The following is a 19383-nucleotide window of genomic DNA, read 5'->3' as shown; positions in this document are numbered from 1 at the left end:
GGATAGATAAGATTTACTACTATCCAGACATGAGGACAGATCTGCTTATGACAGATTTGAGACTTTTCATATCAGACTTGAGCTTTAAATTTGTTAACAATAGTCGCATTGCTGTTTTATCCCAGTAGCCCTATATAGCAAATTTCCTAACTCCTGAGACTCTATATAGATATTATACTCAGTAAACAAGTATATATTTTTTTTTATTTCATATATTCTTATATACATGAAATAATGGCTTTTAAATCAAATACAGCTATAATAAAAGAACTGATTTTGTTTCTTTTTCTTAGAAGACGGATAGAAAGATTATCCAACGCATCAGAACACTATTATAATCATGGTATATCAACATCATTGTCAACTTTGCTTCGTTCCTCATGTTTTACAGTCTCGACCTACATTTTACTTCATGCATTACATGAATATTTCATCGTAATTTTCCTTGTTTACTCGTTGTGCACATAAATGAAATAGTTGCCACATGACGTTTAGCTACAAAAAAAAAACAATCCACCGACATAATCTGTTAACAGTATACTACTCCCAGAAGACAACCTCATATATAAAGTACAAATGAATTCACACATGTCAGTGTTGGTATTTGGATGGTGCGGTCAAATAGTTTTGTTATAAACACGATTCGGAACTACTAACTTACGTGACGGTTTAATATTATGAATACAGAGATGAAATGCTGACACTCTAAATTAATGCGGAAAGAGTTTGTATGTATTGATTTCAAATATTACTTTCATTTGTATTACATGTATATGATCCATCTTGATATAAAAATAAATTCTGCTTTATAATGCAGCCATATAGATTTACACACTAACGTGCAAATATGGTAACTTTTAGTTGGTGCGGTCAAATAATTTGTTATGCAAATCAGCCAAGTTATGCGAGACAATAAGTTGAATAAAAAGGGAACATGCTAGCACTCTAAATTTACGCAGACAAAATTTTGTAGTCATTGTGTTCTAATATTGCTGTCATTTTTTTTAAACAATACATCCTGACATAGTTATGCAGATATATAAATTACATGATGAAGTGCAAATATGGTCAGTTTAGATTGATACGGGCAAAGCATTTGGTATACAAGTCAACCTGAGGTATCAAAACTACTGAATTTTTTTTACGTATTTATATTTTTAACAAAAGGAGGACATGTTGGCACTCTAAATTTATGCAGACAAATTATTGTAGTCATTGTGTTACAATTTTGCTGGCATTTGTATTATACATTTTAACCTAACATACAAATATTGCTAATTTACTTTGCGCCTATGAATATTTACCCAATAAAGTGATTATATGGTCAGATTTGGTTGATGCGGTCAATTACTTTTGTTATGGGAGTCTGCCTGAGGTTTCAAACTACTGAAATCCTGTTGCGATACAACATTTAGAATAAAACAAGGACAAGATTTTGAAGTAAATGTATTCCAATTTTATTTTTCACATTCTATCCTAACATAAAATATTACTGAAGTATTATGCAGATATATAGATTACCATTTTAAAGTGCAAATATGTAAGTTTTGGTTGATGTGGTCAAATAATTGTGTACACAAGTCAGAGGTATCACAATTACTGCAATTTTGTCAGAATCAAAATATTGAACAAAAGGAGGACATGTTGGCACTCTTAGTGTATGCGGATAGGATACAATTGTGTAGTCATTGTCTTCCAATATTGCTGTCATTTGTATTTTACAGTATATACTGTTTCTCTTATCTTACATCGGATAAGCACCTTTAACAACATGATAACTAAAGTTGACAATACAATAAAAATAATTAAAAAATATGTTTTTGAAAGAAAACTGGTAGTGAGTTAATGCAGCTGTAAGTTGTATATTACATCTCTGTTCAAACTCTTCTAATTTAAAAAATCTAAGTTTTAAGGTAATCAAATGAATTTCTTTGCTAAATACAATACAACGCGTATTATATTTACCATTTTATTAGGTTTTTTTCTTTTTTGTTATCTTCCGTGGAGTTAAGCAGTTTTGTGATATCACTATTTATGTCACATATATGACATGTAAATAGAAAAAAAAGATGTGGTATGATTGCCAATGAGACAACTATCGACAAGAGACCAAAAATATGCTGGTGTTGTCTGGATTTTTTTTATTTTGCACACAGACAATTATTATTTCAGAGTGTAGTTCTTTATTTGTCTCGGCTTGTTTTATGTTGGGTGTAAAAAACTAAATTCTAGTTGAACAAATTAATCCTGTCTTTCGGAAGCACACACTTGTATATCAAGGTTTGTTTTGAGTTGTAATTGATCAGAGTAGATGTAATTATAATGTGTTTTCTATAGAATGAGTTCGTCTTGTCGGCGCTCTGTTTACCAATGACGTGCAACATCTTCAAAAATTTGAGGAAGAATATTACTTAAAAATTTGAATTGCACAAGCAAATACCTAATGTGTCTGTAAACCAAACTAACAATGCAAGTTGACCTGGATTATATTAATTTTACAAATATACAATTCTCAAATGTTTCCTATTAGATCTTCTTTGTGTTACCTAAAAGAGACAAAATACTTATTAACATTTTACAGATAATCTATATTATTAATCAAAACCTAAGAGTTGCTTTAAAAGAAAGTACTGCATGACATCTGATAAAATCAAGCCAGCTAAATATTACTTTCTTGTGCACGACCTGAACAATACTTTGTTCAAATGATTTCTAATTGATAGAACTGGTCAATGTGAAAACACGATTACAATTCACAAATTGAATGATGAATTTCATATAAAATAAAATTAGACATATGCAAACTTACCATTAGAATATCTAATAGTAGCCTTTACCAGTTGATCCGTATCAACCGACAACATTGCTGCCTCCGCTAACTACACTGACTGGTCCTGTTACAACACCACTAATGGGTCCTCCAATACCACTGATTGGACCAAGCAGTCCACTGCCACCTCCAACCAGACCACAAACACCACCGATAATACCTCCACCACCAGGAATACCAGCACCTCCAAGGGAAACCCCGTTATTTTGGTTGATGGCCCACCATGACAATAAGGAACAACAAGTATTCAAACTACCTGGCAGGAGTGGTGCTAACTTACAGTTCTTGTTGAGTTTAATCTGTCCTGGAGTACATTTCAAACTGCATGTGCACCATGGTTGACCTCCACCGACAAGTCCTGGAAATTAAAAAAAAAAACATTGAGATTTGATACAGTTATGTAAATAACATCGTCTATTGACGTACATTCCGATAAATAATATTTAACGAAAGGACATTTTCAGAATTTCTTGAATCACTATAATAATGTGTTTTGGTGAGAAAACATCCGCATATCAGACTTACGTAAATACAATGAAGTGTTTAAAGCTGTATGATAACAATAAATTGAATTAAATGTATGGCCAAATGTATGTCTGGCTGGTGGAGTCTGAACAGATATTCTTTATAATTTTGTATACTATCAGCAGTGTATATATGTCTTAATTTGAGCTTACTGTATACCGCCGATGGATAAGAGTCCACCAGGTTTCAACCTGTATATGCAATAGAGTTCATAACGTATTTTGTGATTTTATCTGCAGTTGGAACGTTCACCTACATGTACGTTTAATGCAGACATTAATTATACATAAGGTATTAAAAAGAATGCGTGGTGTAATTGTCAATGACATAACTCACTAGGAACCAATGACACAGCACTTATTAACTATAAGTCATAACACGACTCTAACAATTAAAATTTGGTTCATTATTCTAAAAAAAGATGAGTACAATGTCAGAACAAATAAACATGCAAATTATGCATGTGTTTAATCCTCCGATCAATCCTCCTAATCCACCATTGTTAAGAAGTCCTCCACCACTGACAATTCCTTAAGATTCACCAAGAATTCCGCCGCCGCCAAGGAGTGGACCACTAGTGAGAACTCCACCATCAACAAGTCCTCTTAATAATTGACCCCTTTGAAATATGCCGAAACAGAAGCGACGAGCGAAACTAAGAGAAGATTCAACATTCTGATGAGCTACTTTGAACTGTAGAAGATGTGAAATATACTCAGATATGCATGTCCTTATATACTCTGTTTATTTTAAAATACGTTATACATAGCTTAAAAAGAGTGGTTTGATAAATTATGAAAATGGACATTTATAAATTTGCGGTTTAAAAATGTGCAGATCATGCATATGTTGATTGAGGAAGTTTTGTTAATGTCAAAGTCTAATGCATAGCATGCAACTATCACGAACATACAATATGACCTTATTTGATGAATAAAAATAACATTGTTCGCAGATGTCAGCCAGTTGTAAATGGTTAAATAAATCTGTCAACGTTAAATATTGCATCATTTTATAGTGCATTGCAAACAAAAGTAATGCGTTTTCGTTTCATAAGTTTTATACGTGGACTTAAAAGTGAACAGAAATTTACAACTGATTTCACTAGTTCATATGCCGGACTTGTCTTATGTTCAAAATGAAGTTTTCAACATGGTTTTATAAGTAGCTTATCCTCTCACTTAGATGACAGTTATTAAAATTGTGTCAATCTTCAATAACCGAACGTTTTATAGCTAACTATACATTGTCAGTGGCGTGTTGTTGCCTGTAATATCTTACATTCAATTTTTTTTAACATTAACAGCACATCTTCTAATTTTGATATCTAATTATCATGTCAGAACAAAACATTGATTGCATATCTGATTAAAAATAGTTATTTCTACCGAGTATTTGAACAAACATTATCTTTTTAATACATTTAGTGAGTTCTAAACGATTTTGCGGAAGTGCCTTTTTTCAGAAGGGCTCAATAATTACACATGCAGTCCAAGCTCTATAACTACAGAAATAAGATGTAATAAAATTGAGAATGGCAATGGGGAATGAGTAAAAGAGACACCAACCCGACCAATGAGCAGACAACAACCGAAGCCCACCAATGGGTCTATAATGTAGCGAGAAACTCCCGCACCCTGAGACTTAAATTAATACAAACAAAATACCAAAGGATATTGTTGATCATATCTATATAAAAGTTGCCTGAGAAAGTTAAAACTTTGATTTCCATAATTTGTTTGTTATGTTTAAACGTATAACACACTTGTCTTGATTAAATTGTATACGAAAGTTTGAGGCTAACATGTGCACATCCATTTGATGAAAATTCTAAATCCATTTAAGGAAAGTTTTGAATTAAAACAAATATACCAAGTATCCCTTTAGGTGAAGTGATAAAAAATGTCTTAAACTGCACAGGTGGTTAATTATGTTAAATATTTGAACTAGTCATAATCGTATGCTGATCAACAAATCGTAAACGTTCATTTATAAATTCATGTAAGATGACAATGTTGTGTAAATATTTTTAACACTAAATAACCACACATGATTAATGATAAATCTATTTCTTAACACTATAGTGCAGTTCACGCCATTATCATGGATATATATCATGATTACGTACACTTTGCTGATGTAATCCCGAACAGAACTAGACAGAGTTTTACCTTGTATTTGATATTTGCTGGTTATTATCGACAGCATGAATATACCGCTGTGCATGATAGCTAACATATGCTATATGAAAGTGGACTGTATCCATGTTTCTCATGCAGTGTATAAAAACACCTTAATTACCAGACTTAGCTTATTATCACTAAAAAATATCAATACTTGCGAGACAGAAAATGAGATGTTGAAAAAAATCATTGCCTTTTTTTTTAGTAAAACAAGTAGGTTTTCAATTTACTATTTCTAAACTATCTTTCCTTTGAGATTGACATAGATGATCTACTTTCGGTTAAATTAATTACATCTATCATTATAGTTTATGACACGTCAAAGTAATGCATTAATTAACATGATAAAGGAAAGTTAAAGTAACAGTCGAATACTGACTGATGTCCTTATATATCAATTTCTCAAAAATAAAAAAAAAGAATCTCTCTAGTAAAAATAGAATGGTGTATACAAGGGATGCATTACTATAGAAATGAGAGCTTAGTTATAAAACTCAAGTCACCAAAAACTATGGTCCTGATATCTTATGTCAAAATGCTAAAACGGTTGGAACTGTAAATTCTTTAATAGAGAGGTAAAATACGACAGCTGACTACAGACACTCATAACTCATGGCTAGGGATTATTGCGATCAATAGACAAACAATAATACATAAAATACAACACATCAAACTAAAAACCTAGAAACACGAACAAACAACAATTATGAGTGATTTTGGAATGTCTGTATGGGTAAACCTGCTCCATATGTGGCACTTGGTAACTTTTCATATATGAAATTTTTAAAAAACTTTAAATAAGTCGAACATATATTATTGGTGAGTAAAGTATTATATGCATACCCCATTATATTTTTACTGATAATGATATTGGTGTTTTTCAGACTCGGTGATTTGCATTACTGTCTTACTGTATGAATCAAATAATGAAATGTAACACTTGTTATTTGTATAATATTCCATTTTCAATGAAGAATATTTCTGCTTTTCAATTTCATATCGGAATAATATTTAAGGAAAGTGTACGTGGTTAAACCTTTTCTGTCAAATAAAAACGCCCTGATGAAATAAAAAAAAAAATACTTTGTCTGTACTATAATATGATGCAATATCTAACGTTGTTAGTTTCATATGTTCTCATTTACAACTGGCTGACATCAGCAAGGTATTTGTTTTATCTAATACGGTCATCTTTCAAGTTCGTGATAGCTGCATGCTATATATTTTAAAGAAACCCCTGTTTAAACAAGATATGCATTGCTTGCATATTTTCAAACCACAATTTTATAAATCTCCTTCTTCATAATATATCAAACCATTGTGTAGAGCCAGGTATCACGAGTCTTACAATAAATCTAGTATATAAGGACATGGATATCTGAGTATACTTCACATCTTCTAAAGATCAAAGTAACCAATCATGATGTTGACTTTACTACTAGTTTCGCTTGTCGCCTCTGTTTCGGCATTAAACAAAGGAGGTCCATTATTAGGAGGACTTGTCAATGGTGGAGTTATCACAAGTGGTCCACTCCTTGGCGCAGGTGGAATTATTGGTGGATCTGGAGGAATTGTCGGTGGTGGTGGACTTCTGTTAAATGGTGATGGTTTAGGAGGATTGATCGGTGGATTAAATACAGGTACATTCTAAATGACCATTTATATTATCAATAAGGAAAAAGCCGCAACAAAATAGTTCTGAACAATAGCATCAACAAAATGTGTCAATTTTGTATATATCATGTATATATTAGTTCTTATTTCATGCAATTTTGTTCAAAATAATTTACCAAATTTCAATTATTGAAACCGTTCGATAATATTTAGTTGCTAAATGTTGTGTCATTTCTTACCCCAGGAGTAGATTACCTTAGCCGTATTTGGCACAACTTTTTGGAATTTTGGATCCTCAATGCTCTTCAACTTTGTATTTATTTGGCTTTTTAAATATTTTGATCTGAGCGTCACTGATGAGTCTTATGTAGACGAAACGCGCGTGTGGTGTATAACATTATTGATCCTTAGCGAGTTAACGCATTGCCAATTACACCACATATTCTTTTTTTATATGTATATGTCTGCATTGAGGAATATTCCAGCTCATTTATTAAATATGTTTTTCATCCAATATCAAATTTTGAAGTTAATACATTTTGACTTGTCGGTGGAGGTCAACCATGGTGCACATGCAGCTTGAAATGTGCTCCAGGACAGATTAAACTCAACAAGAAATGTAACTTGGCACCACTCCTTCCTGGTAGTTTGAATACTTGTTGTTCCTTATTGCCATGGTGGGTAACCAACCAAAATTACGGTGCTTCTCTAGGAGGAGCTGGTATTATTGGTAGTGGAGGTATCATCGGTGGTGTTAGTGGTATTGTTGGAGGTGGTAGTGGACTTCTTGGTCCAATCGGTGGTATTGGAGGTTCAATTGGTGGTATTGTAACTGGACCAGTCAGCGTAGTTACTGGAGGCAGCAGGGTTGTCGGTGGATACGGATCAACTGGTAAAGGATACTATTAGATATGATAAAGGTAAGTTACTAGTTTATTATTCTTTGTGTATTAACGATGTATGCACATCGACCTCTTAAATAACAATTAATTTAGACAAAGTATTGTTCGAGTGGTGCAAAAAAAAGTATTTTTTCAGATGGCTTCAAGTTTTCAGATGTCAAACAATATGAAACTGATCGAGTTGTCAAAAATGAGGTTTTTTGTAGTTGCATGCTGCCTGCTGTGTTTTTGTAAACATATAATACATAACAACACCTTGATACAGACAACTAAGAATCCAATGTACATCAACTAGAGTTCTGAAAAAAAATTTAGGTGAACCTTTCTTTTCGGGTCAATCTTAGCATTTGATATACATGATTTATAATATATATTATCAAGAAAACCTTTGAAACATTCTTATTGATATATTGTCTCTTTGTAGATAACACGGAGAACACCTGGACTGAAATGCTTTAAAATTGTACATTTGTAAAATAAATATATCCCTGACCAACTTTCACGTTTATTTATGTTAGGTGTTTAGTTGTGTACAGATTATTTTTAATCATTTTTTACCAAAATTTTGTGAAGATGTTGCCTGTCATTCGTACAAAGAACGCAACACGACGACAAGACGAACATCATTCTATAGAACTAACACTTTGTAGTAAAAGAGAGACGAAAGATACCAAAGCGACAGTCAAACTCATAAATCTAAAACAAACTGACAACGCCATGGCTAAAAATGAAAAAGACAAACAGAAAAACAATAGAACACATGACACAACATGTAGTAATTTATACTTTGATCACTGTCATATGTTTGACTGTGTATAGGCACTTACATAAATCTAATATGACGGAATGAACATGATTGTCAAGCTGACGACAATAATCCCTTATCTGACAGATGCATAATACAATGTATTCCATTATTCTGACAACGGGGTGTGAACAAAAAACACAGACACAATACATGTAGTATGTTATTCATGTATAAAACTAGGGGGAAAGCAGTCAACATTGCGTTGTACTCTTAAACACTATAAAACAAGAAAATATATCAAGAAATAAAATAAAACCAAGGCATATAACCAACAGCATGTCAATGTAAACTATAGACAATAACACAAACATTTATCAAAGCACAATGAGGCAATTTCAGAATGTATAAGAACCGAGCCACGTAAATTGGATAATATCATTAATGGACTAAAAAGTAAAAGTAAAAATTTTGCATAGACGTATAATTAAAAACATCATACTATAACACGTTACCAAGATGGTGCACAAGGTCAGTACCAATATTGTAGGATTCAAGACAATCGTATATTAATTGTGAAGTTGATACAGTATATTCATAAATAAGGTCATGGTTTCTTCTGATGAACCTTTTTTTTTCAAGAAAAAGGACTAGACGTTCTTTGACATACTCTTTGATCATCAATTTTCTATTTAGAACCTGGTTAATGTAACAAAGTCTGTGTAGTAGCTGCAAGCTCCAGAATATTGAATGAGATAGGAACTATATATATCATCTACCGGTGATGTTGCTATACTGGTACTTAGGTTGTGGATATTGGTAGTTTCAAAAAGAAATAAAGGTGTACAGAGCAGGGATGCGTCAACACAGAAAAAAGAGATTATCAATGAATTATATCACAAAATGTCATGTTTAAGCGATATTTCTTGTATCCAAGGCATAGATTGATTACCTGAGCCGTAATTGGCACAACTTTTTGGAATTTTTTATCCTTAATGCTCTTCAACTTTGTACTTAATTGGCTTTATAAATGTCACTGGTGAGTCTTATGTAGACAAAACACGCGTCTGGCGTTCTTACAAAGTACCTTTGATAACTATTAAGTGTATTTAATGTCATTTTTTTTTCTGAGTTTAAACGTTAGTGTCTATAAAAGAGGGGCGAAAGATACCAGAGGGACAGTCAAACTAGTAGATAAAAAATAAACCGACAACATCATAAAATGCCGTATATAAAAATCTGTTGAATTATTCGGGAAAATATCATTTATTAGAAGTATATCAGTTTCAAGAACCATTATTTGATTTTTTGTAAGATATTTCTAATTGGTAAATTTGCAGATTTGGCAATCTAAAAATTATTTTCTTAATGATTTAAATATCAACTTTTGTTTTGCTATTTTAATTTCCTCTAATTTTGTTCAAAATATATGTTATGATTATCAATATGTTCTTTCTCAACAAGGAACACATGAAATAAAAACAAAGTGCTTATATCTGTAAAATAATACAATATGATGCAATAGTTAACATTGCTAGATGTATACTTTTCTTATTTAACTGTTTTTGGCAAAACTTTTAGGCATTTTTGGTCTTCAATGCTCTTCAAAATCGTACTTTATTTGGCCTTTTACAACTTTTTGCTTCGAGCGTCACTGATGAGTCTTTTGAAGACGAAACGCGCGTCTGGCGTAAATATAAAGTTTTATTCCTCGTATCTATGATGAGTTTATTCACAACTGGCGTACAACAGCGAACTATGTCATTTTTCTTTGATCTAACATAATCAATTTCTTCGTTCGTGCTTGATTATTCATCCTATTACCGAACATAAATTAAGGCAATAAGTGAAATATGGAATGTATGTATATCTTGAGATTTTTTCTTGAAATAAACATTGATAAAGTATTTTCTTAATTATGTTTCTAATATGATTTTTTGGCAAATATCAAACTTTTGGAATCATCGGAGAAGAAAGCGACAAACTACAATATGAAAAGGTATGATACTTTTAACATTGGTGGTTTCGAGAGGTTGACAACTGATGTCAACGAGAATGAAGAGGGAAATTTCAAATTTTATGTCTTCCAAGAGGAACTCTATGGTATTTTTGAAAAGGCACATAAAAAAACAGGTCATGGCGGCAGAAATCGAATGATAATAGTTATCAAAGATACCAGGATTATAATGCAGTACGCCAGACGCGCATTTCGTCTACATAAGACGCATCAGTGACGCTCATATCAAAATATTTATACCGCCAAACAAGTAAAAAGTTAATGAGCATTGAGGATCCAAAAATTCAAAAAGTTGTGCCGAATACGGCAAAAGTAATTTATGCCTGGGATAAGAAAATCCTTAGTTTATTCGAAAAATTCTATTTTTTGTAAACTAAAAACATTTATAAAAATGACCACATTATTGATATTCATGTCACACTGTAGGGTTGACTACTGGGCTGGTGATACCCTCGGGAACAAAACGTCCACCAGCAGTGGAATCGACCCAGTGGTGTAAATAGTTATAAAAGGTACCAGGATTATAATTTAGTACACCAGACGCTCGTTTCGTCTACATAAGACTCATCAGCGACGCTCATATCAAACTATTTATAAAGCCAAACAAGTACTTAGTTGAAGAGCATTGAAGATCCAAAATTGGAAAAAGTTGTGCCAAATACGGCTAAGGTAATATATGCCTAGATAAAACAGATGTCGTACCAATACCTATATTTGATCGAGGGAAGTGTTACAGTAGAAATTTACTCGGCTGAGTCATTGAGGTCAGATATTTAATCAAAAGTTTGCATCATTTAATACAGAACAGAAAAAAAACCTAGTAAAAGTAAATATGATTATGTTAATTAAAGAAGGTTGTAATGGCCCACCTCTTTTGAAAAATCCATGATCTGCACCTGCTGAGAAAAGTAAGATGCCGATTAATGCCACAAAGACAGTTAAAAATCACCATATGCAACATGACTTCATTTTGTAATTCATTGAAAATAATTGCAAATAACTAATTAATTCTACTCTCACAAACATTATTTTATCTATGTTTTAATGAAAATAATCAAACTGCCTCCATAAGAATTTCATCTGTTTATCTTTTCAGGTCAATGATTAGGGCAATGTTGTTGTAGCTACAAGATTTGGACAACTCCTAGTAACATTTGGATAAAATGAGATGGAAATCTGTTAACAAAATTCAATTCTGGAAGAGGCAATACATTGTGGAACAACTTTAAGTGTTCGCGAGGCAGCAACCCATCAGTCATTATCTGGAGGGGAAGGAGTTTTCAAATGTTTATGTAAATTTAAATGCGTAATTATGCGGTGCAAATGCAGAAAAAACGGGAGACAGTGCAATAGTCGGTTTCACATTCCAACAACTTGTGATAACAAATGATATTAACACACATTTCTATCAAGTTTTAATATTTTTTAAGTAATATTTGATAAGTTTTAATATTAAAAAGATATGTAATCTGTGATTTTATTTCCAGTAGATGACATTATTTTAAACTTCAGTTCTCGTAATGAAAGCTATTATGTAACAATTGCATATTTTTTTTTTTAATTGAATGAATGTCTTTTATTTACTCGCATTTATATTTTAGGCATTATTAAAATCTTGAGATTTATACATTTTAAGCGAAATCACAGACGCTGGTACAATTTTAAAATTTCCAAACAAGGCGCAAAGACTACAAAGATATGCCAAAATAAAAATAGTTATTTGCGATGTGAACTGGCACAACTCTAAATTTCCAAAGGTGGGGACAGTTGAGATGTTGAAACAACTGCGTGGAAATACAGTCCCAATAAACAGTTTTTTTCCGATCTAAGCTGGTATAATATTTAAAATATGACAACGGTAGAGAAATTGCAACAGAGACTGCGTATTTAAACATCCCAAATATATAGCAATTTGATGATCAGAAAAAATTGTAATACATTTTTACCATGTGTCCTATGGGTAAGTAATATCACGTGGCTGCGTATTTATACATCCCTGCCAACTGTAATTAAAGTTAGTGTAATTAAAAAATTATACTAAACACGGGAAACAGCACAAAAAACATTTTCCAAAAGACCAAAAAAAGTGAAAAAGTATATTTAAACAAAACGCATTTGACTAACAGGTCGAATAACTGATGCTCTTTAACCCTGTTGACTGCCATTGGCGATTGCCAAATAAAATTGATCACAAGATGTAACAAAATGGATCTTAATATAAATTTAATACTAAACAGAAAACAATAAACTTGTGATCAAGATGTTATGCAACAAACATGAGGTTTCAGTATTTTTTTGTACACCAGATCGTGATTTAGACAAAAAATGTCTCTTCCATGATGTAAGGGATCAAAACTGTATTTGAAAGGCCATATAATTTACCCTCAATTTTAGGCAGACTCTTGAACTTTAAGAGTCTATATATATAGGATGAATGGATAATATAAACCGGAGGGAAAATAGGATGCAAGCACAAAAGAAAAAATTGAAACAAGTCTAAATTGAAAACTACTATCAAACCTATATATATGATTGCGTTGGATAAAAACCGCAATTTTTATACATGTGCATTTAAAACAAATTTCGTTGTAGAAGGGTTTAAATACAGCACAAATAACATTTTCCAAAAGACCAAAAAAGTAAAAAAGTATATTGAAACAAAACTCATTTGCCTAACAGGTCGAACAACTGATGTTCTTTAACCCTTTTGATTGCCATTGGCGATTGGCAAATACAATTGATCACAAGATGTAACAAAATGGATCTTAATATAAATTTAATACTAAACAAAAAAACAATAAACTTGTGGTCAAGATTTTATGCCACAAACATGAGGTGTCAATGTTTTTTGGTACACCAGATCCTGATTTCGACAATAAATGTCTCTTCAGTGATGTTAGGGATCGAAACGGTATTTGGTAGGCCATTTAATTTACCCTCAATTTTAGATAGACTCTTGAATTTTAAGATATAAAAAAGAAGATGTGGTATGATTGCCAATGAGACAACTATCCATAAAAGACCAAAATGACACAGACATTAACAACTATAGGTCACCGTACGGCCTTCAACAATGAACATAGCCCATACCGCATAGTCAGTTATAAAAGGCCCCGATAAGACAATTTAAAACAATTCAAACGAGAAAACTAACGGCCTTATTTATGTTAAAAATGAACGAAAAACAAATATGTTACACATAAACAAACGAAAACCACTGAATTACAGGCTCCTGACTTGGGACAGGCACATTCATAAATAATGTGGAAGAGTCTATATATAGGATGAACGGATCATATAACCTGGAGGTAAAATATGATACAATCCCAAACGAAAAAATATAAAGAAGTCTTAATTGAAAACTACGTTCAAACCTATTGTTGCGTGGATAAAAACTGCAATTTGTATACGTGTGCATGTAAAACAAATTTCGTTGTAAAAGGTTATAAATACAGCACAAACAGCATTTTCCAAAAGACAAACAAAGTGAAAAGGTATATTTAAACAAAACGTATTTGACTTACAGGTCAAACAACAAAGGTTCTTTAACCCTGTTGACTGCCATTGGCGATTGCAAAATAAAATTGATCACAAGATGTAACAAAATGGATCGTAGTGAACATTTATTTATTTTTATGAGCTTCCCCAATGCATGCTTGGAGGATGCCTCGAGCCTTTTAGAAAAGCTTATTTAATCAATAAACCATTCAGATCCCACAAATGTCAATCAGATTGAGAATCCACGCTGATTTCAACTTATAAAAAGCTCACATTAGCCTTTTGAAGTTGCTCGTTTATAAATTAGATAAAAGCAGCTTCAGTTTAAAAATACATCTTTATTCTGTACACTTATTAATATTTTACAGACATTGCAATTTCTTAGAGTAGAGTTTCAATCTATTACTGACATTATGAAAATATTACCTATTTAATATAATATGTCTATGGATTGATAAAAGTATAATCATCATTTTGTTGGTATGTTCAACATGTTCAAAGAAAGTTTTGATCCTTTATGTAAATAAAGGCAACAGTAGTAAACCGCTGTTCAAACTCATAAATCCATGGATAAAAACCAAAATCGGGGCAACAAACTAAAACTGAGGGAAACGCATTAAATATAAGAGGAGTACAACGATACAACACTACAATGTAACACACACAGATACGGACCAAGTAACAGACAAAATCCCAAGAGAATAACAAATATAACATCAAAACCAAATACATGAATTTGGGATAGACAAGTACCGTGACACGTCTTATCGCAATGTGAATTTACACTAAAAAATAAGAAAAAACAAACGACGCAACGTTAAAATGTAACACATATGTAGGTTGCATTTCTGTAAATATTGACAATGCAATTTCCCATAGGAACTCCTTTTACGGCTAAAACTGTACCACTTTTACTATGAAGTTTTGAAAAAAATCTTATCCTAGAATTGAAAGTTCATATGCAACACAATTTTTTTCAAAGGTCAAAATATAGGGCTGTGCGGCATATTTTCAACGTTTATATGCCCTGAACTTCTCAGAGTTTAAACTTACACTAATTTTCTTAACTACCCCTACCTCGAATGAAAGGTTACCACAGATTTCAATGTAAACAATATGCACGTGTTTATTTACTGGTAACATTCCCAAGTTCTGTCTCTGCGATATGGAACACAGAGAGCATAACTGGGAACCAGTATGTAAACAAAATGAATTTTCTATGAATATTCAATTACTCCCCAAAAGAGGCGTGTTTTGAGAAACAACTGTATTTACAAAGTGCAACCTATACAGACATTTATTTAAATAGAAAACTCGCTAAAATCAGTTTTTCTCACATTAATACTCATTTATCAGAATTATAGTCTTAAAGAAATCACTGTGTATACTCTAAGTTTTTCTTTACTATACATTTTATACCCCCTCCCCTGTTTCAATTTTTTAAAGAATTTGAAAACAAGACTTTAATTATTGCCAGCTTACCCTATTTGCATATTTTCTGATAAAAAATGCCTAGAACCTGTTAAAAACTGTTTTGATAACATATTGAAAGCATATCAGAATATCATAAATGTAATGTTTAGCAGTCAATCATTACAACATTCAAGATTATATAAAGTATCCAATCCAGCCTCTATCTCCAGTCCTTATCTTACTGTATGCCTATTTGTCAATTAAAGAACACATTTTCTGCCTCAAATGGTCAATTTAGAATTCTTGCCACAACAGTATAATCTTTAACCATATATCTGACACAATTTAGCTACTATATATACTAGAAGTGTTCAAACAAAGCCATATTTGCAATAGTTGTATGTATGCAGATACCAGTCTGAGATATAAATTCACTTAAAATGTTGTAGAGATGACTGCTAACATTTGATTTTTGCATAACTTCCAAGCATAGTTATTGTTTTCTATATCAAGAACTTTAAAATCATAAAATCATAGCATTTACAAGTTAAATTATTTGTTTTATGACCCAGGGGTAGGCAATTTTCTATGTTTCTTGCCCCTGGGGCCTCAAATTTCCTAAATAATTCTGCTGTTTCTAGCAATTTGGAATATTTAGTACATATTCAGGATAGAACACACTATTGTAAGTTTTCTTGAGATATTTTTGTTTTTCTAGCTTGTATTTATTATGCCGTGGTGACAAAAAAGCAGATTTAGGTGTTGCGGCTTACTTTTGGGTTATCGAAAGGACACAAATACCCCATAAATAATATTCAGGAAGGATCTATGAGTTTCAATGACTGCGAAGAGTAAATATAAGCACTTCTTAACAATTTAACTTACAAATATGCAAATATTATGATTTAATTTTGTATCCAGAACTTTAAGTAAACTATGCATACTGTAAACTGTGAATTTATGCTGAGTCATCATATTTAAGGCCCAGGTTTCTATCAATCTTCATTAAATATTTATAAAACTTCTTATTTGAGTTAATTTCTTTGAAATCTGTGAAATAAAGCAAATTTGGTTAAATTCTGAATGTTCCCCTTTTTCACCCTATAGGTTGCATTTCTGTAAATATTGACAATGCAATTTCCCATAGGAACTCCTTTTACGGCTAAAACTGTACCACTTTTACTATGAAGTTTTGAAAAAAATCTTATCCTAGAATTGAAAGTTCATATGCAACACAATTTGTTTCAAAGGTCAAAATATAGGGCTGTGCGGCATATTTTCAACGTTTATATGCCCTGAACTTCTCAGAGTTTAAACTTACACTAATTTTCTTAACTACCCCTACCTCGAATGAAAGGTTACCACAGATTTCAATGTAAACAATATGCACGTGTTTATTTACTGGTAACATTCCCAAGTTCTGTCTCTGCGATATGGAACACAGAGAGCATAACTGGGAACCAGTATGTAAACAAAATGAATTTTCTATGAATATTCAATTACTCCCCAAAAGAGGCGTGTTTTGAGAAACAGCTGTATTTACAAAGTGCAACCTGTAATATCTATGTATAATTGTGTATTCAACTAGGTAAAATGCCTTTTTGATCTTTCCTGAATAATTTACATTGCAAGCAATAAACTGTGCAATCCGTTTGTGTTTTTTTTCACATACGAAATTTATCAATAAGTGCATGAAAGTAAGAAAAGTTTCTAAATCTATAAAACTTTATTTAAACCGAATAACAGTTTACATAAACATGCTGTTCTAAAACATTTATAAAATGTACCATGGAATGATGAGCATTATTGAGGAAGCAAATAAACTAATCTAATGAGCTTTTTAGAGCATTTTTAAAGCTCTATTATAGTATAACGCCATGCATAATCTATGACATAGCATTGAACAGTTTTCTTGAATGTATTAAGTATACTATGAGTGAACTTTTACCACCGGAATTGTGGTTAATTATATTTTGGTATTTTGAAGTAGAATATTAAGTTATTATTCCAATGTTTTCTGATAATTTTACCAAGGATTTGTATGTGAAGACTATACAAATCCCTAATTTTACTAAGTTTTTTACCATTGGATTATATTTAGCAATGAGAGTAAGTGGAACTATCCTTGTTTTATTGGTCTTCAATACAATTGTTTTTTCTATTCGTGCTATTTTAAACGTTTTTAATAACATTTTCTGTCATTTTTTTTCAATATCCTCTTTCAACTAACGTATCGTGTAAGATAGTTAAACGTTTATCTAATTCAACGATGTCATCATTATTTCTAATATGACGTATAAATTCCCTGTAATACTTGTAAATGTGTGTTTAGGATAAGCACTAGGGATTGGTAAATATTGATACGTTTAGGTTTATATTCGCCTGTTTACGGGAAGTATTATGGTAAACCGTTGTCTGTCTATCCGTTCGTCGTCAATATGTTGGACATTAACTCAAAAACTCTTTAACCTATTTTTGTATAAAACTTTGGTGAATTGTTTGTATCTATTGACGTGAGCGCCCCTTCGTTTTTTTTTTTTAATTTAGATCTTACGTTTTCTAGCTATGTGGTTTTATTCATTTAAAATGTTTGAAAAGGGTTCCTCGGAACTAAGTGTCTTGTCTACTTTTGCTGTTAATCGGAGGATAAACAAAAACGGGAAACAATCAATCAAAATATTCCTCTCGATACTCCTGTCCATGTGTTGGTAAAAATCCAGAATAGTTTATGAATCTAATAAATGTTTTAAAAAATTTAACTGCATCCTGTATCTAATATTTACCGAAAAAAAGTCCATTTATAAGTAAAAGACAGATAAACAGGTACATCATTTTAAGACAATTTCCTTTTAGATACTAGCTTTTGATCACAAACAAATATCTGTCCAAGTTTGGTACAAATCTAGGATATTTTATAAGAAGTAATAACAATTTTTGAAAACTTAAATCACAGAATGAATATATGGTACCCTGGTAGAAAAATTAAGTATATTTATAAGAAAAATATGGAAACAATGTTTTTTGTTTTACAAATTTACCTCTTGGTACTTTATTCAAAGAGAGAAAATCAATTCTAGATACAGTTTAGTCACCGGTAGTTGGTCCATCTATATTATATTGTAAAACTATATATGTTATTTCTGCAGAAATTTATTTTGTTGAAAAAGACTTGACTTTGTTTAAAGGGGCACTAGCTACGAGATATATAAAAAATCTAAAGTTTGATTTTTCTTTGTTCAATCAATAACGAAAGTGAAATAGTGAAATAACAATTCGCTTTGTGCAGCCAAAAAGGTTCAATTTTGTCAAATTACGCTAAGAAACATTGATAATTAGTTATTCACTTGCAAGTGAATGAGTCGACCTCTTTAAGTCCGTATTCATGTGAACTTCAATTTAACCCCCAGCTAGATATAGACAACGTATGCATTGTACGTGTACTGGTTATTTAAAGAAAAAAGAATGACAACAATGAAAGTGAAACTACGGTAAATCATTTGATTACTAATTCGATGCTCATAAAATCATCTTATACGGTTAAAAACAATGAAAAACATATATTTTTAATCTATATAATAAAATCAAATAGACCTATACATCTCCAACTGCACGTGTAGGTGTAATCTATGCATATCCTTATTTATGTTTACATCGCT

At 31.7% G+C, this 19383-nt stretch overlaps 1 protein-coding gene across 2 annotated transcripts in view; it reads left to right on the top strand.

The window, feature by feature from the left end:
* The first annotated feature begins 6915 nt into the window (after nt 1-6915).
* Nucleotides 6916-19383, top strand: part of LOC139496373 (shematrin-like protein 3) — a 38692-nt gene continuing 26224 nt past the window's right edge. The window contains exon 1 of one of the 2 annotated variants that reach the window (XM_071284945.1): nt 6916-7178. In XM_071284945.1, coding sequence (XP_071141046.1) covers nt 6959-7178 — 220 coding nt within the window. In that variant the 5' untranslated portion in view covers nt 6916-6958. The remainder of the gene's footprint in view (nt 7179-19383) is intronic. The other variant, XM_071284944.1, reaches the window with a different exon arrangement.

This window comes from Mytilus edulis, chromosome 11, assembly GCF_963676685.1.
Source record: "Mytilus edulis chromosome 11, xbMytEdul2.2, whole genome shotgun sequence".
In the NCBI taxonomy this organism is placed as follows: domain Eukaryota; kingdom Metazoa; phylum Mollusca; class Bivalvia; order Mytilida; family Mytilidae; genus Mytilus; species Mytilus edulis.
This window is presented reverse-complemented; position numbering and strand designations above follow the sequence as displayed.